This window comes from Entelurus aequoreus, linkage group LG04 (assembly GCF_033978785.1).
Source record: "Entelurus aequoreus isolate RoL-2023_Sb linkage group LG04, RoL_Eaeq_v1.1, whole genome shotgun sequence".
NCBI lineage: Eukaryota > Metazoa > Chordata > Actinopteri > Syngnathiformes > Syngnathidae > Entelurus > Entelurus aequoreus.
Window position 1 is genome coordinate 83388231 of NC_084734.1, and position 20152 is coordinate 83408382.

General features: G+C 38.2%; 1 protein-coding gene across 3 annotated transcripts; it reads left to right on the forward strand.

The window, feature by feature from the left end:
• Window positions 1-15: 15 nt before the first annotated feature.
• On the forward strand, window positions 16-19111 carry LOC133649101 (complement C1q tumor necrosis factor-related protein 2-like). Of its 3 annotated transcripts, none has more exons than XM_062045892.1 (3): window positions 2119-2257; window positions 4981-5121; window positions 16494-19111. In XM_062045892.1, exons 2-3 carry the CDS (start codon window positions 5046-5048, stop codon window positions 17117-17119), a joined length of 702 nt encoding a protein of 233 aa, XP_061901876.1. In that variant the 5' UTR covers window positions 2119-2257; window positions 4981-5045; the 3' UTR covers window positions 17120-19111. The 3 variants fall into 3 exon arrangements, with proteins under 3 accessions (XP_061901875.1, XP_061901876.1, XP_061901874.1); XM_062045890.1 differs by having other exon boundaries at window positions 2135-2257; window positions 4864-5121; XM_062045891.1 differs by lacking the exon at window positions 4981-5121 and having other exon boundaries at window positions 16-2257; window positions 16507-19111.
• Window positions 19112-20152: the final 1041 nt, after the last annotated feature.

Genomic DNA, 20152 nt, shown 5'->3' on the forward strand with positions numbered 1-20152 from the left:
GATTGATTGATCAATGCCATTTTTGAAAACATTTCTTGTATATTAAATATTACACATTGATCAATCAATCAATCAATCAATCAATGTTTATTTATATAGCCCTAAATCACAAGTGTCTCAAAGGGCTGCACAAGCCACAACGACATCCTCGGTACAGAGCCCACATACGGGCAAGGAAAAACTCACCCCAGTGGGACGTCGATGTGAATGACTATGAGAAACCTTCAACTGGAAACACCATTAATGAAAAGAAGTGATGAGTAAATGACACACTCACTAGCTGATACTGTGTTGGTGTTTCGTAAAGGTCATCCGCCATCTGCTCGATTAAAAAAAAGGGACCTGCAAAAAAAATTAATAATTTGCAAATATGATTGTTGTTTTTTTCTAAATAAAAAGATGTGCAGAAAGGAATACTAACTGCACAATTTTGGTCAATTAGCCAAATAATAAACAAGAAAAGAAGAACATTTAACTTATGTGGCGCTGTAAGATTAAAATTATCGCACACTTTTGAATTTTTCCTTTTCCTCGGTGCCATTTATTGCTTTTTTTTTTTTTTTTTTTTCATAGTTCCATTTACACTACCGTTCAAAAGTTTGGGGTCACCCAAACAATTTTGTGGAATAGCCTTCATTTCTAAGAACAAGAATAGACTGTTGAGTTTCAGATGAAAGTTCTCTTTTTCTGGCCATTTTGAGCGTTTAATTGACCCCACAAATGTGATGCTCCAGAAACTCAGTCTGCTCAAAGGAAGGTCCGTTTTGTAGCTTCTGTAACGAGCTAAACTGTTTTCAGATGTGTGAACATGATTGCACAAGGGTTTCCTAATCATCAATTAGCCTTCTGAGCCAATGAGCAAACACATTGTACCATTAGAACACTGGAGTGATAGTTGCTGGAAATGGGCCTCTATACACCTATGTAGATATTGCACCAAAAAGCAGACATTTGCAGCTAAAATAGTCATTTACCACATTAGCAATGTATAGAGTGTATTTCTTTAAAGTTAAGACTAGTTTAAAGTTATCTTCATTGAAAAGTACAGTGCTTTTCCTTCAAAAATAAGGACATTTCAATGTGACCCCAAACTTTTGAACGGTAGTGTATATCGATGATGGTAGTGAAAACCGATGTCATACGTAGCTTGTACGTCACTCCAGAAGACTAATTTAGTGGGATCTGCCACTCATGATTGAGTGATGATCATCATGATGAGGCACTTTCTGATAACACAGTCTCGCGCCTCACGGTTTATTACAATTGATATGCATATGATTCTTCTTTAGTGCAAAATGTTGGCAATTATGCCACATTTTCTGGAAATAAACAGTCAAACAATACTTGGATATCACACAATTGTCGTGCTAAAAAATCTTGAGTCCTCACACACTTGCTTTTGCTTGATGGCAAAGTGTGATGACAACCATAGAACCAGGACTTGAACACAGTGTGACATTAAAAAGCGCCGGGATACTTAGTGCAATATGCAACAATTACAGACGAGTACCTCTAAAAGGCCACTAGGTGACAGTATTCTCTTGTTTTTGTGTCAGGGTCTACCGTACTTACCTTTTTACATGTTAAAAGTTGGTTTATAATGACATGTTGCATTCTTTTCTATGCGAGTTAACCAGCATCACGACCCTGCATATGGGATTAATAAAAAGAAAAAGGTGCTACATGCAACATTTTCCCCTTTCACAAAGAATGGTAGACTGGGAGGAAATCATGAAGAAGTATTTCCAGATAAAGATGATCAGCACTAGCATAGACTGTTAAAGTTCATGCTTTTTACTTCATATTTCCTCAACAATTTCTGTTCCCAGGGTTTGCAGTCCAACGTGAATGCACTGGTGACCGAACACAGCCATGACTCCCAACAGCTGGACCGTGTCTCAGAGTGACAAACACATCTGGAATCCTTTCCTGTCTAATCTTTAATACGCACATGCAGACATGTCGATTTTGCGATCGACGCCCCCTAAAATCATGTATTTGTACATGCAGCATCACTGCTTCCGTTTCTGTGCAAAACTGTTGCACTTACTTGAATTTTATGACATCATGGTGAAAACATTTTTTTTTTTTTGGTGCAGAGTAACTGGGCGGATGTTATGGACAGCGAGTTGCACGGTTCCTTGCGGCGCTTCTCCGACAGATTTGCCTGGAAGAAAGGTCATGAAGGAACGCTTGCTATCTTGTGTAGAAGACTGACTTTGACTCTGCCAGAAGAGCCAGTCATCATTTTCAGGCGGTGAGTAACTTTTGGTCACCAGAAGGCATCATTTCAACTTGGTTTGTGGGTGTTTAAGAGACGACGCCAGACAAGCATGTGTGGCGCGGGTCCATCCCTGCACCCTGCTTGGGCTTCTAAGTCGAGCAGTGCTAGCCAATAAGCTAAAACACGCATGTTGTCGACTCATTGTCCAGCACAGGAACTAAAATCAATCAATCAATGTTTATTTATATAGCCCTAAATCACAAGTGTCTCAAAGGGCTGCAAAAAAATGATGTCAAAATAGTCAAAGAGACAAAGTAGTGCATTTTGGCTTGTTTTCTAACGAGTATCAGCATATTTTGGAATGCTCACTTTTAGCTCCACAATCTGAATCAGCCTGCTGACGTCACCTACAGAAGACTGGAGGCAATTTCATATTGCGTAGTGTGTGTTTTGGTGGCTTCCTCAATCCCATCCATCTTCTTCCGCTTATCCGAGGTTGGGTCGCGGGGGCAGCAGCCTGAGCAGGGAAGCCCAGACTTCCCTCTCCCCAGTCACTTCGTCCAGCTCCTCCCGGGGGATCCCGAGGCGTTCCCAGGCCAGCCGGGAGACATAGTCTTCCCAACGTGTCCTGGGTCTTCCCCGTGGCCTCCTACCGGTCGGACGTGCCCGAAACATCTCCCTAGGGAGGCGTTCGGGTGGCATCCTGACCAGATGCCCGAACCACCTCATCTGGCTCCTCTCGATGTGGAGGAGCAGCGGCTTTACTTTGAGCTCCTCCCGGATGACAGAGTTTCTCACCCCTGCCACCCGGCGGAGGAAACTCATTTCAGCCGCTTGTACCCGTGATCTTGTCCTTTCGGTCATAACCCAAAGCTCATGACCATAGGCGAGGATGGGAACGTAGATCGACCGGTAAATTGAGAGCTTTGCCTTCCGGCTCAGCTCCTTCTTCACCACAACGAATCGATACAGCGTCCGCATTACTGAAGACGCCGCACCGATCCGTCTGTCGATCTCACGATCCACTCTTCCCTCACTCGTGAACAAGACTCCGAGGTACTTGAAGTCCTCCACCTGGGGCAAGATCTCCTCCCCAACCCGGAGATGGCACTCCACCTTTTTCCGGGCGAGAACCATGGACTCGGACTTGGAGGTGCTGATTCCCATCCCAGTCGCTTCACACTCGGCTGCGAACCGATCCAGTGAGAGCTGAAGATCTTGGCCAGATGAAGCCATCAGGACCACATCATCTGCAAAAAGCAGAGACCTAATCCTGCAGCCACCAAACCAGATCCCCTCAGCGCCCTGACTGCGCCTAGAAATTATGTCCATAAAAGTTATGAACAGAACCGGTGACAAAGGGCAGCCTTGGCGGAGTCCAACCCTCACTGGAAACGGGTCCGACTTACTGCCGGCAATGCGGACCAAGCTCTGACACTGATCATACAGGGAACGCACCGCCACAATCAGACAGTCCGCTACCCCATACTCTCTGAGCACTCCCCACAGGACTTCCCGGGGTACACGGTCGAATGCCTTCTCCAAGTCCACAAAGCACATGTAGACTGGTTGGGCAAACTCCCATGCACCCTCAAGGATCCTGCCGAGAGTATAGAGCTGGTCCACAGTTCCACGACCAGGACGAAAACCACACTGTTCCTCCTGAATCCAAGGTTCGACTATCCGGCGTAGCCTCCTCTCCAGTACACCTGAATAGACCTTACCGTGTGATCCCACGATAGTTGGAAAACACCCTCCGGTTCCCCTTCTTAAAGAGAGGAACCACCACCCCCGGTCTGCCAATCCCAATCATGTTACATTCGCACATAATTCGCAGGAATGATCAAATATGTCTGCCGGATGCATTGGTGCAGGTTATAAAGCACTACAACTAAAGAAGGGGTCGGCCTCCATACATTTCCAAATGATGAAGATATGAGGAAAGTATGGACCGCTCCAGTCAAATTGACTCGATGGGACGTACCAAACGAGAGAATTGTAATTTGTAGCGATAATTTTGAATGATTCTGACATGTAGAAGAAAGGTTAATGCAACCCCCAAAAGTCAGAAATCCTCATGGGGGAGAAAGACTGAAACATAAAAAGAAAAAAGTAAGCGGCAAATATTCTATTTTGCGTCCTCTTCTACGGATGTTTTCCTTAATATGCTTGAGGAAATGCTGAAAGAGCATGAGGAAACAGGCTATGGTGTCTATGGGAGAGGATATGGGAATTATTTTATATTTTCTTGTTTGCTCATATTGTTGACCGTATCAGTTTTGAAGTAATCAAGGACCAGAGCAACAAAAACATGCAATTAAGTGATGAAAATAATAGTTTTACATGCATTTATCCACACTGTCTATGCGGGGGAATGGGCTGCAGTTCTGTAGATGACGTCACACCAAGAGGGGGCGACGTATCGAGTCAATATTGATTACTCAAAAACGAATTGACATTATGGGAAACGACTGCCAGATTCATCTTAATGAGCAAAAAACACATAAAGAGAACTTGTTTGGGAAATTCCAGTCATTTCGGCGCTACGGGTCCCTCAACACCACCACATTATCTGGCGTCCGATGGACAGGCACGCAAACATTTTGGCCTTGAACTAACTTTTCTTTGTGTCTCCTCAGCGACAATCATGCTTCACTCCTGTGTGACCTTCTGCCTGCTCTCAGTTGTCCTCTCCCAGTCCATTTATTCCTCACCCAGGAAAGGGCGTAACATCACCATCCACTCCTCCAATTTAGTGTGTAGTCTGCCAGGCCCAGTGGGGCCCGCAGGGAACCCGGGCCAACCCGGATCACCAGGGGCGATGGGGCCAATGGGGACCCCTGGAAAGGATGGTCCAGATGGAAAGGATGGAGATAAAGGAGAAAAGGGAGATGCAGGTACTTGACCCCCTGATGTACTTTGAGGGAACAAATGTTTGCTTCTTAAAATTGTTGTATTAACGCAGTGGTAACTCGGTTTTCATTAGTTATCTGTTCCGAAATAGAAAACTAAGACCAAATCGTGAGAAAACTGAAGCAATTACTATTCGAAAAATATATTTCCATTTCAAGGTACAGTGTATAGAATAGGAGATTTGCATATAAACCAGAGCTGGGCAAATATTTTGACTTGGGGGGCCACATTGAGAGAAAAAATGTGTCTGGGGCGCCAATCTGTATGTGTGTATAAATTATATATACACATTTAGCTGTAAAAATCTGCTGTACCGTATGTGTGTTTGGGTCCCTTTTTTTCAGGAACCCTGATACCAAAAGTCACAATGTCCGATAGAATTCTAAAAAAAATTTGACAGACCACCTCGAAAAAACGGAATGGAATTTTACAGTTTTTTACAGAATGTGACACCCAAAATGTACACTACCGTTCAAAAGTTTGGGGTCACCCAAACAATTTTGTGGAATAGCCTTCATTTCTAAGAACAAGAATAGACTGTCGAGTTTCAGATGAAAGTTCTCTTTTTCTGGCCATTTTGAGCGTTTAATTGACCCCACAAATGTGATGCTCCAGAAACTCAATCTGCTCAAAGGAAAGTCAGTTTTGTAGCTTCTGTAACGAGTTAAACTGTTTTCAGATGTGTGAACATGATTGCACAAGGGTTTCCTAATCATCAATTAGCCTTCTGAGCCAATGAGCAAACACATTGTACCATTAGAACACTGGAGTGATAGTTGCTGGAAATGGGCCTCTATACACCTATGTAGATATTGCACCAAAAAGCAGACATTTGCAGCTAGAATAGTCATTTACCACATTAGCAATGTATAGAGTGTATTTCTTTAAAGTTAAGACTAGTTTAAAGTTATCTTCATTGAAAATAAGGACATTTCAATGTGACCCCAAACTTTTGAACGGTAGTGTACATTAAAATAAAGAAATTGAGATTTACAATTAACTATGAACAATAAAACACTGAATTTTAACAACATATGAACATCGCTCCTCTTTTACTTCTCAGACCAGCTCATCGATAAACATCTTTTACAATCAAGCAAAACACAACAAAATTGTAACAAACAGCAAATCATGAATGCAAAGTGTAATAAACACCTACAATATGGTATATTATCACTTTTATGCAGAAATTTGTTGTAAAAATGTGCTTCCGCATCTGTTCCTGACACATGCGTTTCTGGCTGGCTGCTCTGATAACAAACCCCGCCCACTCCGCTTTGTTCCTGGTCTGAGCTGCTGTGATGTAGATTACCGTAATAACTCGTATAACACCCAAAAGCGCAGATTTCAACCATTGAAATTAGAGATGTCCGATAATATCGGCCTGCCGATAAATGCTTAAAAATGTAATATCGGAAATTATCTGTATCGTTTTTTTAAATTATCGGTATCGTTTTTATTTTATTTTATTATTTTTTTAATTAAATCAACATAAAAAACACAAGATACACTTACAATTAGTGCACCAACCCAAAAAAACGCCCTCCCCCATTTACACTCATTCACACTCATTCACACAAAAGGGTTGTTTTTTTCTGTTATTAATATTCTGGTTCCTACATTATATATCAATATATATCAATACAGTCTGCAAGGGATACAGTCCGTAAGCACACATGATTGTGCGTGCTGCTGGTCCACTAATAGTACTAACCTGTAATTTGACTCATTTTCATTAATTACTAGTTTCTATGTAACTGTTTTTATATTGTTTTACTTTCTTTTTTATTCAAGAAAATGTTTTTAATTTATTTATCTTATTATTATTATATATTTTTTTTTAAAAAGAACCTTACCATACCTGTTTGTCCAAATCAAGCATAATAATGTGTTAATTTCATGACTGTATATATCGGTATCGGTTGATATCGGTATCGGTAATTAAGAGTTGGACAATATCGGAATATCGGATATCGGCAAAAAGCCATTATCGGACATCCCTAATTGAAATACTTTCTATAGTTCAAGACTTACGGTACTTTAAAAACAGCACTGCACATCATAATGGTGGCTACAGTTTTGATGTTAAAGGGCTAAAAAAAATTATGTAGAACATTAATGGAAAAAATATTAAACTTTTCCTTACTTGGTCCAAAAATGAAATGCACTCGTTAGTCAGTAAGACTCTACTCTCTGATTAAAAAATGTAAATACAAAAATATTAAATTGGAAATCCACACATTCTTTTTTTCAGTTCCAAAGAGCAATGTTTGATTTTCATGTCATATGACAAAAATATAAATAATCATTCAGCAGAAACGTAAAAATGGACCAAACATTCTGACAACGGAACTGAAAGTCGCTATTTAAAGCCTGGCCTGTTGGGGGGGGGATCCGGAAGTGTTGTATCCTTCGTCATAAAGACCAGGGGCCGTACTTATCAAGCTTCTTAGAGTGCCATTTTACACTTAAGTCCTGAGAATTTGCGAAATTTAGTCCTACTCTCAAACTTAAGAATAAAAGCTTTTTATCAACGTTCTTAAGTCTAAGAATCACTCCTACTCTCCACGATATTTAAGAGACCTTCAGAGGTGTCTTAAGTGGTTAGGAGTTGCCAGCGGGGGATGGCACTGAGGCGAGATGGACGTGCGCGAATGTTCAGGGAACGGAACAATGTTTTTGTTTTTTTTGATGACGAGCAGCTGATCAAACGGTATCGTTTAGACAGAGCGGATATTATTTTTGTCACAGATTTAATACTTTTCGATTCCTTGTTGATTTCTGCATGTGTCTGCAGTGGGCTAGTATATATAGAGCCACCCACACCAGTTTCAAATTAGTTGCCTAATTAATGAATTGGAAAGAAAATATTATGACAGTAGCGTATGTGTGTGGCCGTGAGGTGAGTGACGTCAGTGAGTGTGTGGGCGACAGAAGAGAGGGAGCGGTAGCGTGAGTGCCGGCGGGGACTAGTTTGTTTTGTATTATTTTGTAGTTTATTGTCAAAATATACACTCCCATTGTCCACTTAAATATTTCTAAGATATTTCTTTATTCTTAGACAACGGATTCCCTTCCGTGATTGGTCATTTCTATGGACACAGAAATGACGTCACCTAAAATTCCGTTTACGGCACATAGTAATGTCGTAATTCAGCTCTGAGTGTGACACTTAAGATTCAGTCCTACACTTCGCTGAAAGTGTGAGTAAGACGCTTGATAACTAACTTTTAAGTGCAGCTTTCAGCGAAGAATTTATTTACTCTTAAGTCAACTCTTAGCAGACTTCTTAGGAGTAATTCTAAGAAGCTTGATAAGTACGGCCCCAGATGATGAGGACGATATACAACCACTGGCGAAAATTATGAAATCTCCAGTCTTGAAGGATGTTCATTCACTTGTAGAAAAAAAAAGCAAATAACAGACATGACATTAAACTATAGTCATTTCAAATGTCAACTTTCTGGCTTTAAGAAACACGAAAATAAATCAAGAATATAAATTGTGGTAGTCAGTCACAATATTTTTTTGGTCAAGCAGAGTAAAAAAAAAAAAATTGGAATCACTCAATTCTGAGGAAACAATTATGGAATCATGAAAAACAAATAAACACTACATACCACTAGTCCTTTGTTGCACCACCTCTGGCTTTTATAGCAGCTTGCAGTCTCTGAGGCATGGACTTAACGAGTAACAGAACTCGTCATCAATCTTCCTCCGACTTTCTCTGATTGCTGCTGACAGATCAGCTTTGCAGGTTGCCGGCTTGTCATGGACCATTTTATTCAATTTCCACCACAGATTTTCTATTGGATTCAGGTTCAGACTATTTGCAGGCCATGACATTGACCTTAGGTGTCTTTCTTCAAGGGAACATTTTTACAGTTTTTGCTCTATGGCACGATACATTATTATCTTTAAAAATGATGACATCATCCCCAAACATCCTGTCAATTGATGAAATAAGAAAAGTGTCCAAAATGTCAATGTAAACTTGTGCATTTGTTGAAGATGTAATGACAGCCATCTCCCCAGTGCCATTAGCTGACTTGCAGCCACATATCATCAGGGACAATTTGCATGTTTTCTTCAGGCAGTCGTCTTCACAAATCTCATCTGAATGATACCAAACAAAAGTTCTAACATTGCCCAATGCAGACTTGTGATTCATCACTGAATATGGCTTTCATCCAGTCATCCATAGTCCACGATTGCTTTTCCTTATCAATCAATCAAAGTTGACCTATATAGCCCTTAATCACACATGCTAATTGTAATCTTGTTTTTTTCTCTTTAGCTGTGAATGACTGCTTTTGTTTAGATTGTCTCTATTTAAATCCCATTTTCCTTCAGACGGTTTCTTAAAGTCTAGTCAAAGATGATACCTCAGTTTCAGCCCATTTGTTCTTGATTTGTTTTGCTGTGCATTTTCTGTTTTCAAGACATTAAGTTTTCTGTTTTGACGCTTTGATTTTTTCCTTGGTCTACAAGTATGCTTTCCTTTTTCAACCTTAGCATGTTGTTTGTACTTGTTCCAGATGTTAGACACAGCTGGCTGTGAACAATAAACAGCCTTTGCAACATTGCGTGATGTTGAAGAAGTTTGATAATCCTCTCTTTTGTTTCAATTGATCACTCGTGTTGATTCATGTCAATCCACCTGGCGCAACAGCTCTCCAAAGTGTGAACACTCGTAATTAACTGCAGACTAATGAACAGATTTTATCTAAAACAGGTGTTAATTTTGGAAATGAAAAATGTACAGCATGATTCCACAATTTTCACCCTGCTTGATCTAAAAATAAAACTACTGACTACCACAATTTATATTCTTGATTTATTTTAGTGTTTTTAAAAGCCAGAAAGTCGCCATTTTATTAATATACAAAATATACAATGAAAATCAAACTGTTTTTTTAGATCTAGTTATGTTTTTTGACACAAAAAAGAACAAATTGTTTTCCATTTGATTTGTACGGAGCCCCTAAAGGGATATGGGGGAAATTATTTTTTTAATAATTTTATTTAATTTTGAATTTTTTTTAGACATGTATCTCGTGCGCACGACAAACTTTCTCGTGCGCACGAGATACATGTATATAAAAATATATATATATATATATATATATATATATATATATATATATATATATATATATATATATATATATATATATTTTTTTTTATATATATATATATATATATATATATATATATATATATATATATATATATATATATATATATATATATATATATATATATATTTTTATAACTTTATAAAAAGTTATAAAATAGTTTCTCGTGCGCACGAGATACATGTCTAAAAAAATTATTTAAAAAATAAAAAATTATTGTATATTTTTTTCCCCCATGTCCCTTTAGGGCAGGGGTCACCAACGCGGTGCCCGCGGGCACCAGGTAGCCCGTAAGGACCAGATGAGTAGCCCGCTGGCCTGTTCTAAAAATAGCTCAAATAGCAGCACTTACCAGTGAGCTGCCTCCTATTTTTTAAATTGTATTTATTTACTAGCAAGCTGGTCTCGCTTTGCCCGACATTTTTAATTCTAAGAGAGACAAAACTCAAATAGAATTTGAAAATCCAAGAAAATATTTTAAAGACTTGGTCTTCACTTGTTTAAATAAATTCATCAATTTTTTTACTTTGCTTCTTATAACTTTCAGAAAGACAATTTTAGAGAAAAAATACAACCTTAAAAATGATTTTAGGATTTTTAAACACATATACCTTTTTACCTTTTAAATTCCTTCCTCTTCTTTCCTGACAATTTAAATCAATGTTCAAGTAAATTTATTTTTTTTATTGTAAAGAATAATAAATACATTTTAATTTAATTCTTCATTTTAGCTTCTGTTTTTTCAACGAAGAATATTTGTGAAATATTTATTCAAACTTATTATAATTAAAATAAAATAAAAATATACTGGAAAATCTAGAGAATCTGTAGAATCAAATTTGAATCTTATTTCAAAGTCTTTTGAATTTCTTTTAAAATTTTTGTTCTGGAAAATCTAGAAGAAATAATGATTTGTCTTTGTTAGAAATATAGCTCGGTCCAATTTGTTATATATTCTAACAAAGTGTAGATTGGATTTTAACCTATTTAAAACATGTCATCAAAATTCTAAAATTAATATTAATCAGGAAAAATTACTAATGATGTTCCATAAATTCTTTTTTTAATTTTTTTAAAAAGATTCGAATTAGCTAGTTTTTCTCTTCTTTTTTTCGGTTGAATTTTGAATTTTAAAGAGTCGAAATTGAAGATAAACTATGTTTCAAAATGGAATTGTCATTTTTTTCGTGTTTTCTCCTCTTTTAAACCGTTCAATTAAGTGTAAATATCATTAATTATTAATAATAATCAGAATCAGAATCAGATACATAGAGTTAAAGGTAAATTGAGCAAATTGGCTATTTCTGGCAGTTTATTTAAGTGTGTGTCAAACTGGTAGCCCTTCGCATTAATCACTACCCAAGAAGTAGCTTTTGGTTTCAAAAAGGTTGGTGACCCCTGCTTTAGGGGCTCCGTATATTTGTTATATTTCAAAATATAACAAATGGATCATAATAATATGACAATATAATATAACAATAATAATAATAACAATGATAATATAACATTGTTATAAAATACAATTCATATAAACCAAAACCATAATCAGCCCATTACCAACATTCCACTTTTCACATCTGTTTTGGCAAATATTTGTGAGAAAAATTGTATAATACAACAAATAAAACCTATTGTAGACTCTGACATTTTAAAATGTGACATTTTTACGAAGCTTTTATTGTAGAAATGGGTGTAGGCAGGAGAGTCAAAGTGGAGGGCTTAATAGGGATGTTGTATTGGGGCCCCAAGCACAGGGAGGACCCTGTTTTTTTTCCCCTCTCATTTAAATATGTAAGTTATAAAAAAATAATTTCATACATTTAAATATAAAATGAATATAGTGTGTAAAAAAAAAAATATGGAGACTTAAAGGGGAACTGTATTTTTGGGGGGAATTTTGTCTGTCATTCACAATGTTTTTCTTTTTTTATGTATTCTGTTATGATCTGTCAGCTATGCTGCTACTTTTTTTTTTTGCAGTGCCTGGTTTTCGGGCTACAGCTGATACCCATTTCCTTACTACTAAAGCTCTTCTGTTCATTTGCTCAGCGCCAGTAGATTCCTGATGGTTCACCCTTCCAGTCATGTTCGTGGCTCCACTCGCGCTTCTCCTTCCTGTGGCTCTGTGTAGTGTCAACTGTTTCCTCTCCACACTTTTTTGTGCGCGTTTTCCTTTTCTCCACACCTTTTGCCCATAAAGTGCTTGAAAAAACATCCAAACACCTCCATCAAGGTTTTATATACACTGTTTGTAGGTATGCAATGTAGTAATAGGCACATTCATAATAACATGTCATTGTGGATGTTTCCCTCTTGGGGGGGGGGGTTCTCCTGATTCCGACAGATCTTCTTGAGCCCGGTGTACAGGGTTGAGCAAGTTTTTATTGTCATGCACACCTGTAGGGATTGCTTTCCAGCAATATATTTTTGGACTTTTCAGTCCGGCGTGTCTCTGTTCGTGTGTCTTTCTCGGGCTCCAACTCCAACAACGTGTCTCGTTCCGGCTGCTGCTAATAAGGGCGGCAGGGGATTAGATAATCAGCCCCAGCTGGGCAATCTACTCAACTGCCGCTGGCTTCGAGGCCGGGCCATACACACCCCATTCCTGCAGGAGGCAGACAAACAAATTGTGCACGCAGCAGCATTCGTGAGGGAGGGGCAGAGACAGAGAGCGAGGGAGTGGATTGATTGATTGAGACTTTTATTAGTAGATTGCACAGTACAGTACATATTCCGTACAATTGACCACTAAATGGTAACACCAGAATAAGTTTTTCAACTTGTTTAAGTCAGGGTCCACGTTAATAAATTTCTTTCAAACTGTCATTGCTCAAAACATAATATTGAATCAAAATCAATGTTATTATGAATTATTGAGCTATCCAAGGTTCCGATTACTTCACATCAAATATTCCACTTTGAAAAATATTTTTGGTGGAAGATTTTGCATATCTTGTGTGTTTTCCATTAAAAACATAGTTTTGTTTGACAAAAAAGGGCGGAAAAACAAACAAACAAAAAAACAACATAATAAAAACTAAAACATTTTGAAATGAGGGATAGATCTGAAGTTGATGTGGACTCCAGAGATTTAAGCGTTAAATATAAAATGTATGTATGCCCTGGCACACCATTATATATACTTATACTTATTATTATCATCATTCCATGACCGAAGCAAAACAATTTTTACACTTTTATACTGAAATAAACACACTTACAACTTATTAAATGAAACCACAGAAAAAACTAGCAGCAGCGGTAAAGTTTAGATCCATGAAGGAAAGAAGAAAGTGAATGAATGTTTATAACTGAACACATTTACATATGTACACACATTTGTTTTCTTTTTTTATTATTTATTTTTAATGAATTAAGTAACGTTTATGACAATCTTTTTTCCAAAACACAATATAGAATGTGAGATATAACAGGATAATGCATACGTTTATCTTTTCTTTTTTTTCAAAACGCTTACAAAAAGTGGGACCCCAAAAATTTACTGTAGGACCCCATTTTTATGATTTGATGGGGTCCCCGGGACCCCATTTTGAAAATTCCTAGCGCTGATCAACAGATTGTATTATTCTCCAGTGCAATAACAGTACTGAAATGAAGGCTAAAAGGGCATTAATGGGAGCTTTAAAAAAAAGAAAGAAGTAACTAAATAGTTACTTTTCACAGTAACGCATTACTTTTTGGTGTAAGTAACTGAGTTAGTAACTAAGTTACTTTTGAAATAAAGTAACTAGTAACTTTAACTACTGGTTTTCAGTAACTAACCCAACACTGCTAATAAGTGCAACGTATTAGCTTGCATTGAATAAGGCTGTGTCTAACACAAATGGAAGACTTATGAACTCTATTTAAGATCTCTGTCCAGTTTCCCTAAGACAGGCTCATACCCAAATCCCCCTCCAAAAGTGACTTAGTTGAAGTCAGAGACTCAGGGCGTACAAGAAAAAAAAAGGTTATAAATACATGTAATAGATCCTTTTAAAGTGGGAAGTGGTGTCAAAAACAGATCTAAAACTGTTTCAGTCGGTATATCTGGAAACCTAGGGAAAGCATTACTAACAAAACTGTGGATCTGTAGGTATCTAAAAACAAGTGTTGCTTAGGGAGTGAACATTTATTATATAGTTGCTGAAAAGAGGCGAAAGTGTCTAAATCTTTAATGTTGATCCCCAGACTTGACCGTCTTAAAATGGCACTATGGACAAGAGAGGGAGGGAAAGCATGATTAGCCGTGATGGGTGCCAGACTAGAAATAGTCTGCATACCAAAATAGCGCTTAAACTGAACCCACATCCTAAATCAGGTTTTTACAAGTGGATTTTACGTAGAAGAGGGAATTGGAGAGTGAACTAGAGCCCTAAGAGATACTGGTTTAGTTGAGCTGGCCTCCATAATCAGCCATAGCGGAGGGGAATCAAATGTTTCATATTGCAGCCAATATTTAAAAATTCTAACGTTGGTGGCCGACTAGTAAATCCTAAAGTTTCGTAGTGCCAATCCTCCCGACGATATTATTTAGCCAAGTATGTTTAACACGCAATAAATTATACGTATGGTGCTCTTTACCATGAATTGATTAACGTGGACCCCGACTTAAACAAGTTGAAAAACTGTACGGAATATGTACTATACTGTGCAATCTACTAATAAAAGTCTCAATCAATCAATCAAAAACTGTCTTTGTTCAATGCAAGACACAAAGAAAAACTACGAGATAATCATATTTAAGCAATGACAGGTAATGTGATAATTTAAAATCATATTCCGGCCACTTTATACTGAGTTTATTGGCACTTTTAAAAAAAATAAAAATACAATAAATCTAAATTATTCAGGGAGTTATCTAGATATGTTCTACAAATGTTAATCCCATCTTTTAAAGTCAAAAACCTAATTAGGGCTTTTACATGTGTTTTTTGTTTTTTATTTATTTTTATTTTTTCTTCGGTCAATGGTCAACAAAATAAACAAACAGTTTTACGTAAACAAACAGTTGTACATTCATAAATTAAAAATGTTGCAGAGCGAAAGGGTTTAGGCTGAGGTTGAACACTTATTGCGCCTAACCCTATAAACAATGTCAAATACAAGATGAGCTTCCAAAAATGATGAAATTTCCTTTTCACAACATATTATAAATACACATTGTACACAACATAAATACTGTTCAATTATATACACAGTAAAGGCATGTGCAATATCCTTGTGCACGTGTTAGTTAAACCTTTGCACCAATTATATACCATATACAAACAATTATACTTCCATTATTATTAGGGATGTCCGATAATATCGGCCGATAAATGCGTTAAAATGTAATATCGGAAATTATCGGTATCGTTTTTTTAATTATCTGTATCGGTTTTTTATTTTTTTATTAAATCAACATAAAAAACACAAGATACACTTACAATTAGTGCACCAACCCAAAAAACCTCCCTCCCCCCATTTCTTTCTGTTATCAATATTCTGGTTCCTACATTATATATCAATATATATCAATACAGTCTGCAAGGGATACAGTCCGTAAGCACACATGATTGTGCGTGCTGCTGGTCCACTAATAGTACTAACCTTTAACAGTTAATTTTACTCATTTTCATTAATTACTAGTTTCTATGTAACTGTTTTTATATTGTTTTACTTTCTTTTTTATTCAAGAAAATGTTTTTAATTTAGTTATCTTATTTTTTTATTTTATTTTAAAAAGTACCTTATCTTCACCATACATGGTTGTCCAAATTAGGCATAATAATGTGTTAATTCCACGACTGCATATATCGGTTGATATCGGTATCTGTAATTAAAGAGTTGGACAATATCGGATATCGGCAAAAAGCCATTATCGGACATCCCTAATTATTATTTATATCCCACATTTAGTTTGTAATTTAGTTTTAAGAAGGTGATTTCAACCAAATCCATATACTTATTAGTGTTTTAGTGCATTTAAACATATACCTAGTATTTGACTTTGGGTTTAGGGTGGGGTCCTTTAGGAGTCTTGTATATGGGGGCCCAGAATTTGGTGCTATGCCTCTGGGTATGATACTTACTGTGGTAACATTCTCCATTTTAAAATCAATTCTGTGTTGAAATGAAATTACCTTCAGTGCAGATGAAAATAATATGGTAGCCATATTGTTTTGTGTTTACATTGTCAAGGATAATTCATCTCTTACCTTTTATTTTTCCCTGAGGTGACCCGGGCAGGCTTGGAAATCCAGGTAAACCCGGAATGAAAGGCCGCGAGGGCCTCATTGGCAAGGCCGGACCTCGAGGACATAAGGGTCAACGGGGGTCACCAGGGCTGGCAGGAAAAAGAGGCCAGAAAGGAAATGGTGGGGACGCAGGACCGAGGGGAGAACCAGGAGGCTGCGATTGTGGCAGCGGCGCCCGCTCGGCTTTCTCCGTGGCCGTGTCGAAGAGCTACCCTAAGGAGCGCATGCCCATTCCCTTCAGCCGCATCTTGCTCAACGAGGGCAATCACTACAACGCCAGCAGCGGAAAGTTTGTCTGTGCCATCCCTGGAATCTATTACTTCACCTATGACATTACCGTGGCCAACAGGCACTTAGCCATCGGGCTGGTCCACAACGGACAGTACAAGATTAAGACATTTGACGCGAATACAGGCAACCACGACGTGGCATCAGGGTCTACTGTTCTCCACCTGCAGCATCTGGACCAGGTCTGGCTGCAGATCTTTTACTCAGACCAGAACGGACTTTTCTTTGACCCCTTCTGGACTGACAGCACCTTTACAGGCTTTCTCATCTATGCTGATCAGGCTGCTGCAACACCTAGTGTACAAGGTGCCTCCTAACACTCTCATTCACCCAGTTCTGACACCAGATGGCGCTAAAAACTAACGAATAATGATAATACAGATTTAAAGGCCTACTGAAAGCCACTACTACCGACCACGCAGTCTGATAGTTTATATATCAATGATGAAATCTTAACATTGCAACACATGCCAATACGGCCGGGTTAACTTATAAAGTGACATTTTAAATTTCCCGCTAAACTTCCGTTTGAAAACGTTTATGTATGATGACGTTTGCGCGTGACGTCAATCGTTGAAACGGAAGTAATCCAATACAAAAAGCTCTGTTTTCATCTCAAAATTCCACAGTATTCTGGACATCTGTGTTGGTGAATCTTTTGCAATTTGTTTAATGAACAATGAAGACTGCTAAGAAGAAAGTTGTAGGTGGGATCGGTGTATTAGCGGCGGACTACAGCAACACAACCAGGAGGACTTGTGAGCCGCCGACCTCACCTTGACTTCCTCCGTCTGCGGGTCGCCGACCGCATCTGTGATCGGGTGAAGTCTTTCTTCGCTCCGTCGATCGCTGGAACGCAGGTGAGCACGGGTGTTGATGAGCAGATGAGTGCTGGCTGGCGTAGGTGGATAGCTAATGTTTTTAGCATAGCTCTGTGAGGTCCCGTTGCTAAGTTAGCTTCAATGGCCTCGTTAGCAACAGCATTGTTAAGCTTCGCCAGGCTGGAAAGCATTAACCGTGTAGTTACATGTCCATGGTTTAATAGTATTGTTGATCTTCTGTCTATCCTTCCAGTCAGGGGTTTATTTCTTTTGTTTCTATCTGCATTTAAGCCCGATGCCATCACGTTAGCTCCGTAGCTAAAGAGCTTCACGGATGTATTGTCGTGGAGATAAAAGTCACTGTGAATGTCCATTTCGCGTTCTCGACTCTCATTTTCAAGAGGATATAGTATCCCAGGTGGTTTAAAATACAAATCCGTGACCCACAATAGAAAAAGGAGAGAGTGTGGAATCCAATGAACCCTTGTACCTAAGTTACGGTCAGAGCGAAAAAAGATACGTCCTGCACTGCACGCTAGTCCTTCACTTTCACGTTCCTCATCCACAAATCTTTCATCCTCGCTCAAATTAATGGGGTAATCGTCGCTTTCTCGGTCCGAATCTCTCTCGCTGCATTGAAAACAATAGGAAAATGTGAGCAGCCCTTCCTCCTGTGACGTCACGCTACTTCCGGTAGGGGCAAGGCTTTTTTTAATCAGAGACCAAAAGTTGCGAACTTTATCGTCGTTGTTCTCTACTAAATCCTTTCAGCAAAAATATGGCAATATCGCGAAATGATCAAGTATGACACATAGAATGGATCTGCTATCCCCGTTTAAATAAAAACATTTCATTTCAGTAGGCCTTTAAGGAGGTCATGTGCTCCCATTTTAACTAAATCTTGGAAGTTTATATCATATATTGCCTGTGAAAAGTAGTCGACACCCTTGGTTAAATTCAGCCTTTAATTGTGTTTATAAATTAAATAATGGTAATTTGGCTTTTTTTTTTTAGAGATTCTCTATTCCGCCCTTAAAACCCAATTAAAAAACACCCAAAAAGCGCCAACATTATACCTCATTTACATTTTGTGACTTGAATATTAATCAAGTATTAGTGATATTGTTATTATAAGTGCTAACGCAGACAAATTATTGTGTGTGTGTGCTTATGTTTACATCATCGAGTGGTCTGCTGTTTCATCGCTTCCCTGCTCCAGGAAGTTTATTGTAGATCATAAATCATGCCTCTCACCTGGATAGTAGCAAGACTTGACAAGAATGATTTTTACAAATTTTTGACGGGTAATTAAAACATGTATAAAGTAAAAGTAAACGACTGCATAAGTAGTCACCTCCTTCAGGTCACATTTTGAAGAAGGTTTCTAAATGAAGCTTTAAAATGCAAACAAACAGGCTGTTCATCAGCTAGTCAAAGTTTAAGATCACAGCTAAAACAAGAACTAAATAACAAATAAAAATGTCAAAAAGTGGTTGTAAATTCAATTGTTTTAATACATTTGTTTACATTTTTTGTCTCATTCACATTTCTTCTAGTTTGTATTTCAAAGCTCTACTTAGAACCTATTAAGATCCAACAGTGCAAAATGTAATTTATTCATCAATCAATCAATCAATCAAAGTTATTATAACATATATATATAGCTCTTAATCGCAAACGTCTCAAAGGGCTGCACAAGCCACAACGACATCCTCGGCTCGGATCCCTCTTGAGGGCAAGAAAAAAAGTCAACCCGATGGGAACACCGAGAAACCTTGGAAGGGACCGCAGATGTGGGGACCCCCACCCCCTTGGGTGACCGATGCAATGGATACGAGTGGATACGGTTAATAATGTGAGAGTCCAGTCCATAGTGGATCTAACATAATAGTGAGGGTGCAGTCCATAGTGGATCTAACATAATAGTGAGGGTCCAGTCCATAGTGGATCTAACATAATAGTGAGGGTCCAGTCCATAGTGGATCTAACATAATAATGAGGGTCCAGTCAATAGTGGATCTAACATAATAGTGAGGGTCCAGTCCATAGTGGATCTAACATAATAATGAGGGTCCAGTCCATAGTGGAACTAACATAATAATGAGGGTCCAGTCAATAGTGGATCTAACATAATAGTGAGGGTCCAGTCCATAGTGGATCTAACATAATAATGAGGGTCCAGTCCATAGTGGATCTAACATAATAGTGAGGGTCCAATCCATAGTGGATCTAACATAATAGTGAGAGTCCAGTCCATAGTGGATCTAACATAATAGTGAGGGTCCAGTCCATAGTGGATCTAACATAATAGTGAGAGAGTCCAGTCCATAGTGGATCTAACATAATAATGAGGGTCCAGTCCATAGTGGATCTAACATAATAATGAGGGTCCAGTCAATAGTGGATCTAACATAATAGTGAGGGTCCAGTCCATAGTGGATCTAACATAATAATGAGGGTCCAGTCCATAGTGGATCTAACATAATAGTGAGGGTCCAATCCATAGTGGATCTAACATAATAGTGAGGG